Source organism: Gavialis gangeticus, unplaced genomic scaffold (genome assembly GCF_001723915.1).
Source record: "Gavialis gangeticus isolate Ggan-Ray unplaced genomic scaffold, GavGan_comp1, whole genome shotgun sequence".
NCBI classification, from domain to species: domain Eukaryota; kingdom Metazoa; phylum Chordata; order Crocodylia; family Gavialidae; genus Gavialis; species Gavialis gangeticus.
This window is the reverse complement of record NW_017729032.1, coordinates 184,618,411-184,629,795: the sequence shown is the minus strand read 5'-3', so window position 1 is coordinate 184,629,795 and position 11,385 is coordinate 184,618,411. Positions and strand designations below refer to the sequence as shown.

The 11,385-nt window shown below is 41.5% G+C and overlaps 1 protein-coding gene across 8 annotated transcripts in view; it reads right to left on the bottom strand.

Annotated features, from left to right (window-relative positions):
* CNKSR2 (connector enhancer of kinase suppressor of Ras 2) overlaps nucleotides 1–11,385 on the bottom strand; it is a 476,383-nt gene that overhangs the window by 33,898 nt on the left and 431,100 nt on the right. For 6 of the 8 annotated variants that reach the window (XR_002098973.1, XM_019524928.1, XM_019524929.1 and 3 more), the window contains one exon: nucleotides 9–444. The exons of the other annotated variants lie outside the window; for them this stretch is intronic. Coding sequence is in view for 5 of the 6 variants with exons in the window: in XM_019524928.1 (XP_019380473.1) it covers nucleotides 440–444 (5 nt within the window). In the remaining variant the exon portion in view is untranslated. Of the gene's footprint in view, nucleotides 1–8; nucleotides 445–11,385 lie in introns of those variants that run through there. 8 annotated transcript variants of the gene reach the window in all.

Sequence of the window (11,385 nt, the reverse complement as noted above, 5' to 3'; positions counted from 1 at the left end):
ACAAAACTGAATGTCATCAGAGCCCTTCCCTTGCCATGACCCTCTTCCCCTTCAGTTCTCCTATGCAGGGGAGGGGGCAAGTGTGCTCCATGTAGACTGGATCTGATTTTGTGCCTAGTCCCATTGTGGAAAGAGTGCATTCTTCAAAACAGGTAATAGGTCTGCCCCTTTAACACCTTCCTGGAAGCCCCACATCCAGGCATTTGGTTCTCTATGCTTTAAAAAGTCTGTTCTTTTTTAAAAACATCAAAGTTATTCAAGAAGGATTAACTTTCTGAATGGAGGCCATTAGGTTGCTTGCAAGAGGCTGAAGTTGAGTCTCCGTCGTGCCAATTCTCTCCGATCTAAATTCTCTAATCATTAGTTTATCAATCTTTGAGTCCAAAGAAGAAGTGGATCCGATTTGGCATGGAGAGGTTCTATCAACTCTCGCAGTGCATTAGCCTAATATAATAAAGCAGTGATACAATATGATGAAAGAACTGTGATGTGCCATTATTTCCATATCATATCAGTATAAGAGAAATACTAACATGCAATCCTGGTACAAGAGAAAATAGCAAATATGGCAAGGTTTTCATAAAGTTTAGCACCACTGTGCTTTCTTTTGTCTGCATGTATGTGTGCTCCTAAGCACAAAAACATGGCACTGTTTTGATGTTATATTCTGATTCTTTTAAAATTTCAGTCTTTGGTGCACTACTTAGGAGTATGCAGTTATTCCTTTGCACTTTACACATACACCTTTTATTACACCACAGTGGAAACCAATTAAAAAGAAACCAAGTAAACTAAATACATCCTAACTAATGCATATGCATTTCTTTCTTGTAGTCAGAAGGGATTAGCCCACTTAAAAAGCATTAGGACGTTTCATGGGATTGAGAAGAAAAGATAGCAAGTCATATACCCCAAAGCCACTCAATGGGCTGTGCATATGGAAACATGTCTCACCGGCAGCTAATCTATGCCATAGAAAAATTGCTGTCACAGAGATCTGCCTCATTTCAATATTTCAGATGACCAGTCAGTATTGTGAAAGTAAGAATGGAGGGTAAGAAAAAGGGATAGACCATCTTATATTACCTAATATTAAATGCTCATAGCACCATATATTCAAAATATCACCATAAAGTTGAACCTTAAGGAGTCAGTGGTCTTAGCAGAGGAAGGAGAAAGAAGGGATAGGAAAAATATATATTAAAATTATATAGCTATAGTGTGCATGTAAAAGCATGAGTGCATGTGTGTGTATACATACACGTAAATCCAGTAAGCTAGCATTAAGTATATACAGTGTTTCTTTTACTATACGTGTATGTATTTTACAATATATAATTATTCATATTACTTGAAAATCCTGTGTGTTTTATATATGTATAATTATGAATAGTTTTACTTTAAAAAAAATGGAATTCTCTGTAAGAAAGGGCCTTGGGGTTAAACTATACAGAATAAAATGGTTTGGGGATAGAAATTAATTGGTGAGGTTCATCTATTCACTCTCAAACTCTGAAAAAGTTTTCAGTTGAAAGCATCTATAATAGATCTTTCCTCTAAGAGAAAGAATCAGGGAGGTCTGCTTTCATCTTTCAGCTTATAGCAGGTCACAATGGCTGAGGAAGCAGTAAAGAGATACCATCACAATAACAGAAGAGATTAACAGTTTCTGGATAGAAAGAACAATACTATCTAAAGAAATACAATTACTTTATCACCTGTGTGATGGTAAGAAAGAGGGGTCTCCAAACAGATATACTGCTCAAATTCTAAACAGGTTAATCCTGTCTTTAAATTTTTTGGTACTACCATTTAGCAAGTAGCGATTCTACAAACTATCAACATGTCAAAAGAGAACAGGAAGGGACCGGGGGAGGAAAACAGCTTATATAACTAAAATGTAAGTATAGAAAGCCTACAGAAGGTCTTACATAACAGATTTGCTAAAATAGGGGATACTTATCCTGCAACAACTGTACATAATACAAGAGGCAGATTTCAGGGGAAAAAAACAGGTAACAACCCATTTTGATCAAGGATATTAGCTCAAAATCCACTTAATTTACTATAGGTTTATTTTATTTGTTGTGGGGTTTTTTTCTCTTGCGAGGGGAGGGTTGAGGTGGAACCATAATTATGTATTTTTCACTCTCAGCCTGTTTGAAAACTAATACGACAAATTTAGAATAATGCTCACAGGATCCTAGGGTCATTTAGATGATGACATTAGGGTGTGCAATTACAAGTCTAAGGAGTTTGCTGTGTCTGTATGATATTGTATCATCATAAACAGAGCTTCATCTTTGAAATCTCAGAAAACAGGGTTTAGAAGGTCAGGTGGAATATCTCAGGAGAACATATCATTCTTCTGACATTTTCTGGAAAAAGATGACTGTGAAAATCAGAAGGTACACTTACATTACAGCAAGGCAGCCATAATTAGTGAACATCTAAAACTAGTTCTTTTACATGTGTTAAACAGGATGCCTGGGAAATCCAGTATGTTGTTATAGGAAAATGTTCTATATTGCTTTCAGTGATACTTTTTGGCTGACAGACTGCATATGGACTTCTCTGACTATTGCAACAGAGCATATTTATGTAGCTGAAACCTACTTATGGTCTGGTTTGAAAGGTGACACTTCTCAAAGATTTTTTGACGAGATATTCTGTGAAGAGAAAATTTAGTAATTTTTTAAATAAACATTACGGTACTATCATGATTCCTTTTTTTTTCATGAATGTGTACTGCTATTGGAGTTTTTGGTAACAGTCATCAATTGTAACTGTAGAGACACGTATTAATATAATGCAGTCCTATTTATTTGGTTGCTTGAAGGTGAATAAAACAAAATATTGTACTTATTTATCAAACATACTGGAGAATTTTTTAACTTTACATTATTATTTTACTACTTTATACTGATTGCCATTAAAAAGACAATAGGTGTCACAGCTTATTCCCATATTAATAAGAAGTATCACTAAGCGCACAGTAAATATAGATAAATATTTGCTTTTTAATTGTAAGCGCTGTACTGGATTATCAGATAACTAGCTTTTCTTTTTGCAAAGCAATCACGAACTGACAAGTTTTTTATAGCATTTGCTAAATAACTTATATAAAGAAATTCCAGCTGATGGGTTATTTGTGAACTACTGATTTTGGCAACTTGGTAAATCAGTGATATTGCTTATGCTCTCTCACTAGCTACCAGCTTTTAAAGATAATTTAGGCAAACAGATGGGAAGTAGTGAAAAAGCAATGTACATTCTCAGATGAACAGTCATTTGTGTTACATTTTATGAAAACTATGACAGTTGCAAACATTTTGACAAATAAACTAGCTGTGGTTCACATACAACAATTAGTATGACCCTATGAGAGACAGTGAAATGATCATATCACATTTAGGCCAGGTACAGACATTATACATAAATCAGTATACATGACCGAAAACTGGTCTAAATCCATAATAGTACAGGAAGTTTGGCACATATAGACTGGATTAAAAATGGCAGAACCCAGTCTAATAGGCCTGGATGTAGTATCAGACTTAAGTGATTTAGGTTAGACGAGTCTATCTTCTGTACTAGATCCTCTCTCAAGTCAAGTCACAGTCCCCTGACACCTCAGCCTGCTTTATGGACCCCCACTAATCTCCACTCACAGGGTGGCATGCTAGACTTGGCTGTGCTTGCCTGCTCCAGCTGAGCAGGTTCTCCCAGAGTCAGCTGTAAGCAGGAAGTGGAGCCAGGAGCCAGACCAGCTGTTAATGGTGTCTGGGTGGGGGGGAGGAGGTGCAGTCCCAGCTGTGCCCTGAGCCAACACAGCTCCTCTTCCCAGCCCTGCTCCCCTGCCAGTACCTGGCTGTCCCTGCCCTGCTGCTCACAGCCAGCAGCTGGTGGGTGGGGAGGGCTAGGGAGAGGGTCTATGCTGGCCAAACAGGAATGGCCAGTTGCTTGGCTGGGCTTGGCATTCTGCAGCAGCCTTATGAGAGGTGTGTGGGAGTGCCCCCTACCTACTGCTCTCAGTCAATGCAGGCAGTTTGTGCGCCACCCCCACCAAAGGGCAAACATCTGTTCTGCTCACTCCCGACCAAACCTAAGACATTTAAAGTAAAGCACAAAACGTAGATCGCTCCCACCTTGGGCTTTTTGAATGTCTGCAGTTAGCGCCAATCATAAATTGATTGTTGTGTTATTAAAACGGCTCTGAAGGCAAATGACTTCCCTATGGGAATTACACAACCAGAAGTGCCTGCTAGAAATCTTTGACTATGTCAAGAGCTAATGCAGTCATTTAAGAAATTTGTGGTCCCTAAGAGGAAGCATTTGGGCAAACCATCAGTGGCAGGTAGTCAGAGCCATCCCTAGGGGTGTGCGGGGCCCAGGGCATATCAGCCCATGTGAGGTTGGGTGGGGGTGGTGAGTGGCCACAGCACGAAGCGGGAGGGGAGGGGTGTTGAGTAGCCAAAGCGTGGAGCCAGCAATGCATGGTGACCGTGCCCGTACACCACAGTCTGTGGGTCCCCCCAAAGCGCAGGGCCCGGGGTGGTCACCCCAATTCACACTCCTAGGGACAGCCCTGCAGGTACTTATCAAGTGGCTGTGATAGAACACAGAGGGTTTATGCTGAGACATCAGACCTTGAAGAGACTGGCATACACAGCGTTTTAAACAAAAGGAGGAGTATGTAAGGTGAAACACTCCATATCTTCCCCCCTGAGAGTTGTATACAGATAATGAGGGCATATCAGCAGTCATTAATGAGCAGCTAACTTGACTAAGATTTTTCACTTTGATCTGATTTTTAACAAAATGCATAATGCTTTAGTGCAGTCACCTGGGAGCATACCTTATAAATGCATGTATTATGTATTTTAATTTCTAAACAGATTACAATCTTCCTGATGAATACAAAGACCATGTTTCCAACATATTTGCTCATTAATAAAAAGTACAAGAATACCAAGGTAATAGAATTTATTCTTGGAATAAATACTGAATTTACGGAAAAATAAATCTCTGCATTCATACTTCACAGCAACATCCAATGAAATCCTAATTAATTCCTGTTATTTTTCTCTTTTTTGATTCGTATACCAGTACTTCTATGTCAATCTATATACTGAAGCTTAGAATGAACTCTGAGCAGGAGATCCTCTTTTTCAGCTATTCCAGTAATTTAATAATCTTTCTAGTGTTGCATTTACACTAAAGGCCAAATTTTGTTGATTGGATACTAAGTCTAGGAATGACTATATAAGCTGGGGAAAGGAAATGAATCCTTCCTTACAAACCACAAAAGAACCACATGACCATTTCTAGATCTTGAGGGCTGCTGTAACTCCTGTGGCTGCCACACTTCCTGTTCTATCATGGAAAAAGCCAATGTATCTGAGTGTTTTTAAGCACTATTTGTCAAATGAAGAGTCCTATGCTGGCAAATTTATAACTGTTTCTCTTTAAAGAAAGGGAAGCCACCACAATCTTCAGGATAGTACACATCACACAGGAGCCCTGCAGAAACAAGAGAGAACTGCAATGTTTCTTGCACTAAAGGGCATCAATGAAACAGTCAGTGTTGTCTCTCAATACTCAATGTCTCTTGCTAGCCTGGTTAGGAGATGTAAGCACATCCAACGTAATACATGCAAAGTAGCAACAGGGAGTTATTTTGAGGAAAAAAGACTTATTGCTTAAAAAAGATTATGTTAAGAAAATGTTTAATCTTTACCATCTCTTCTTTATAGAAATTTAAAAATATTTCTCATTTGTGAAGAAGGCAGGATAAAAATTGCAGGTCAGGGTCAAGATATGGCTGACTGTCATCCTTATTTATCTTCCCACAGGGGTGGGGTTACTAAATACCTCCACTCTTATATACATAAGCACTGTTTCCTGCCCTACCCTGCTATACTCCATGTAGCAGGGTACTGTTTGTGTCTGCCACTTTAAGAGCAGAGCCAACCAGCCAGCAGGTGCTTGATTGCAGCAGCCATTTTTAGATCCCTGGCTGCCTATATAGATCAGTTCCCTGACATCGCCTGGCTGTGAGGCTTCTTGGAACATCCTGGAGGTATGGTGGAGCTATAGGAGATGGCTAGGAGGCTCCTGGTCCTGGGCATGACCAAAAACTGCATCCTGCCAGGAGTAGGTGGCCTGGTGCGGCTCTCAGTGGTGTGGGAGCCCCCAGGAAATGCCAGGCCAGTTACCACCCTGGTGGAAAGCGGGTTGGGGTGGCTTATCCCCAGCTCCCACAGCCAGGTGGGTCACCTGCTAGTAGGGCCCAGTGAGAGGGCAGACCCCAGGAGATAGAGTGGGGCTAGAGACTCAGAGACCTAATAGAGAGAGTACCCTTGACTGGTTAATGCTGGGGCCAGGACCAGATCAGTCAAAAGGGCCAGGGCCCTACTGTGAGGGACACCCAGAGCTAGGAAGGCCTGGGGTTTCCAACTGGCCTTGGAGGTGAGGCCAGGGCCTGAATGGCGAAAGGTCCCAGGGGGACCACACCTGAGAGGAGAAAATAGTTTCAGGGAGCTAGATAGCCTGAATGAAGGTGGGGCAGGCTGCCGGAATGGAGGGATCTTAGAGGGGTCCTGACTGGAGAAGTCTTGGGACCAGAGTGGGGCCGGTGATGTTGACAACAGTAGATGCCATTTGCAAGGCATGGGCTGCGGTGTAGGGGAGGTATGGAGCCGCAGATAGCGCCCCTGGCATCAGGGCAAGAAATGGGCAGCCTTCCGCCTAATTAAGATCATTAAATAATTAACAACAAGGCATGGTAGGAGATAAGGCGGGTGGTTGGCCCAGAAACAGGTGGGTGAGCCAAAGGTAAAATCGGCCTTGAGAAGGTCCCCTGTAATACTCCCATAATGGTTTGATAGCCATCTTTATTAAATACCCAAGACCTCTATTTATAGAATAATAGTGTTGCAAAGCAAAATGTAAAAAATCTGGAAATACCAAAATTAATTTTGTCTCTATCAATTTAACTGTGCGTCTTTGAGCATATACACCCTACAAAATAGTAAACTGCTTTTTTCCAAATAACATACACCTTTTGTTACAGAGTATAGTTTTTTTTGCAGAACCAGAGCACTAAGTAGCCACCCTGAGCTACCACAGGTGATTATTTGTAGATTCAGTTAGTTTGCAAAACATACAGTAAGATAACCATGAGAATTTTCCAGACTGATAAGTATAATGCTGTGCAAGTGAAGTGACACACTTTATCCTTTCCAGTAAGGATGTAAACACAGGTAATAAAATAAAATAAATATCAAGGAGAGTATGTGGGGGGAGGGTAAATGGGCAGCATGTAGCCATGCAACCAGGCAGAACACAGAGTACCATTTGGATTTTAGTGGTCCAATCTTAGTAATTTATCAATTCTGAGAGTGATTATTGACCTTTCTGTGTATTTGCACTCCAGATTATTCACAAAAGAAGAGTGCATTTGTAGTGGATAGGTTTTGTTCAATGCCTGTTCTTATAACCAACATGAAATTAAATTAGTCAAATTATCTGTGATTACCTAAAGTTCAACCTTATTTGTCAAAACCATCCTAGCTTATACAGCAGAGGGATCAAACAGATAAAACAGTCTACAATTCCAGTATTATTGCCCCTGTAATGAATACAGTGTTGTTCCAAGGTGAGCTATTTCCTAATTTTGCTTTGGATTTGAGGCTGGGAAATCCTAATACTAGTTACTCCATTTCATTCTTTTTTACTGAAGAAACTTTTCTTCATCGTGTGTTCTCCATTAAAAAAAAAAGAGATATGGAAGGTATAAAGCCAATTAGTGTTATCATCATAACAAAAACTGTTTTGTACATTAGCCTCATTGCTTTTCTGGGAATATGTCTTGTTAATCAACTTTGGGATAATGAGAGGAAGAGCAAAATACTGATTTTGTGATTCCATAATATTTTTAAATATTTTATCAATGAACTAACTATTCACAGGTATTCTCCCTATTTTTAGATTGGTATGAGGATGATGATGCCTGGGATACGGCTTGTTCCACTTCTGTAGAAGTGGTCACCAACCAGTGGATTTTGATTCACCGGTAGATCTCGGAGCCTCTTGGAGCCAATCTGAGGCTGGGGTGGGGGGCTGAGTGCCCACATGCATGCACGCATGTTTCCTAGCCCAGCAGGTCAGCCCATGCGGGAGAGAAGGGGCAGGGCTAGATCGGGGCCCCCGCAGTGAGGGACAGTGCTCCAGAGGCAGGAGCAGGGGTAAGTTGAGTTGGGCCCCAGCTGGGTGGGACTTACCTGCTGGGGAGGTGCATCCCCAAATAATTTTTTCTCCCTCTGCTTCAATCTGCCCCCCCTTTTCTCCCCAAAGACTTGGTTGCTGGGCTGGAGGGGGACTGGCAGCGGTGCACGGTAGATCTTGGGCTGCTTTTAACTGCCAAAAGTGATCTCCTACTTAAAAAGGTTGGAGACCACTGCTCTAGACCCTCCCTTTTTGTCTGGAACACTGATTCTCAACCAGGGTGCCATGGCACCCTGAGATGCCTTGAGATCCTTTTAAGGGTGCCACGAGGGGCCACACAATGTTAGGCTTGCAAACATGATTCACAAGATAAAACCAGAGATTTCACATAGAAATCCATAGTTGTGGTCTTTCTGAGTTCTTTGCAATAGAAAAAACACTCTATTATTTTTCAGTAGGTAAACAAAAGAGTGAAAACTAAGAGCTGGCATTTCCTGAAGAGTGCCCTGAGTCTACCCATGGGTGCTGTGACCCTAAAAAGGTTGAGAACCAGTGGTTTAGAAGGGGAGAGTGGTATAACGGGGTTCCAAAATAATTAACCCCAGTCCTTCAAACAGCTCAGGGTTGGGAAGTCATCTGAGGCGAAAGACACATGAACAAGTTAATTTGTGGTAAATGAAGGTGTTCTGATTTTAAAAAGCTGTGAACACACAACACAGCCCCTAAAAGCAGTTTAGAAAAGTTACCCTGGATACACAAGGGGTTTCAATTTATCACACATTCAAGTGCATGCCTCTCAATACACAGCTTCCTCAGGGCTCACAGTTCCAAAAGCACAGCCTGCTCACTTGTATGAAGCTGCCACAATGTAATGTGTTCCAGTTTTATGCCATGAGCTTTGCCTCCATCCATTCCAGCTTCCTCCCACCCTGAGCTGAGAGCTCCATGTTCTGCCAGAGGCAGAATCTCACCCTGGATAGCTTTGCAGCTTGTGTCATTACTTTCAGGAAGGGCAGTGCTTCACACTGTTTTGTACCCATTTTGCAGAACTGCAAATGCCTACATGGCTGCATGAGGTATATGGTGCCACAGACATGTCTGCAGCACCACATAACACAAGTTCAGCTGTTTTCCATGCTGCAAGGGAGCAGTGCGGGGAGAGGGAAGGTTTTACACCTGGATATCCAGGGCCAAAAACCCCCACCCACACAAAAAACCAACAAAAACCGGAGCGGCGCACATTGGGGCAGTGTGTGCCACTCAATACTGGAGCCTGGCTGGCTGAAGCCATGCTTGAGCTGCTGGGCAGGCTCTGAGTGGCAGGATCGCTACTGCTGCAGCCTTGGGAGACCCCCAGACCCCATGTAAGGCTGCTGGGGCCAGTCCAGTGCTGGCCCCAGCCTCCTCTATCCCACCTGGGGTAACCTGCCACTCTCCAGAGGGTGCGTGGCACAGGCATTCCTCGGGGACAACTAGCGGCAGCACAAGGTGCGCTGCCGCTAGTTGTCCCCAGGGAACCAAACATCCACACTTGTCTGGATGTGGCCCATAAGGTCAGGCTGTGCAGCATCAGACCCAACAATGACAGATATGGATATAGGTATAAACCTTTAGGCGGAGGCATATACATTTGACAGACCAAACAAATACACTATTCTGTATTTTTCCTTCCTTGTCAGCTATTTCCTGTCTCCACCTGCTGCTCTGCTTTCTCCTTGTTTTCACGTTTCACTGCTCCATTTAGCACTGGCAACACTCACACCATGTAGCTATGAACAGAACAACAGAGGAAGTTTAACAAGCTGCTGGTATAGAGGGTTTTATAGCTTAATAGTCGTTTGGTGCCTGATGTATATATATTCAATTTTAAAAGCTAACATAAAAGGCGTTAAGTTTGAAAGATGAAGAGTTCAAAAGTGTGGCAATGTCAATGTTAAATTAACACAAATAACCCAGGATCTGTATTGTTGGGCATAAACCTAATGACCTAAAAAATTCAAACATCATGCATCAAGCCTCAAAAACAGAACAGCCTCCAAAACCACAAGAATTCTTTAAAATTTGTTTTTGCTTTATCTTGACTTGCCTTCTGATTTCTGAGTCTTAAGGACACATTAGCATTAACTAAAACTATAAGGTCAACAATGTTTATAAAAAACAGGTTCTCATCAGGACTTTAAAAATGAACCAAAATTGCAAGCTGGCAACACCTTTACAATCTATAATTACAATATTAATCTGTTCCCAAGGCCCATACCTCACTTCAGTTCACCAAAGTGCTTATTAGGCATTATACTGGTTGTCTATACAGGGGTAAGTTTTAAATGAATGATTTAACTATTACTTCACTTATTGGTTATCACCTGACCTCATATCAATGCAGTGCACAATAGCTAACAATCATGCTGAATGGAGGTGATTGATGCCTCCCGCAGTCGCTTTCCAACACTCAGCTGTAACATCCTGCTGAGGGAATACAAATAAGGGAGGGGAAAAATTAAGAAGGTTTATTATATACAATGATGATATTACTTTATTCCCTTAGGTCCTGAAAACAGCAGAGAAACATCACTGGAGCATCATACTTAAACAAACAAAGCTTGGTGTTGGAAATGTTTTTGTCTTTGCTCCAATCACAATATTTTTTAAAAGGATCCCTATGACTGTGTGTGATATTGTTACTTTGGATGCCTAGCTACCTTCAATATTAAAAACACACTGAGGAAAATGTACATGCATATATCCAAGTGGTAATATTCACTTTTTGCAGTGATGTAATCTTGTAATATTTTACAGTGTACAGATAATCCATTAAAGCTTGGAATCCCTTTGTACAGCTGAAGGGCCAAGACAGGAAGAGCAGAGGGGATAAAGAATGGGAGATAGCTTAATATAAATTTAGAGGAAAGGCTGAGCAAGACCAGAAGTAGTCTGAAAATTAAGACAGCAATTCTAAGTTGAATTTGGATACGTAAGCCAATCAAGTTAGAGATATTAGGGTTCTATATTATACAGAAGCTCAGGGTGCTGACAGACATGCAGCTCCCTGCTTTAACATATGGCACTTCATAGAAAGCACCATGAGTTACAGCAAACCCCTAGATCTCAACCCAACAGAGTTTCACCATGAGTTACAGCAAACCCATTCACTGTTTG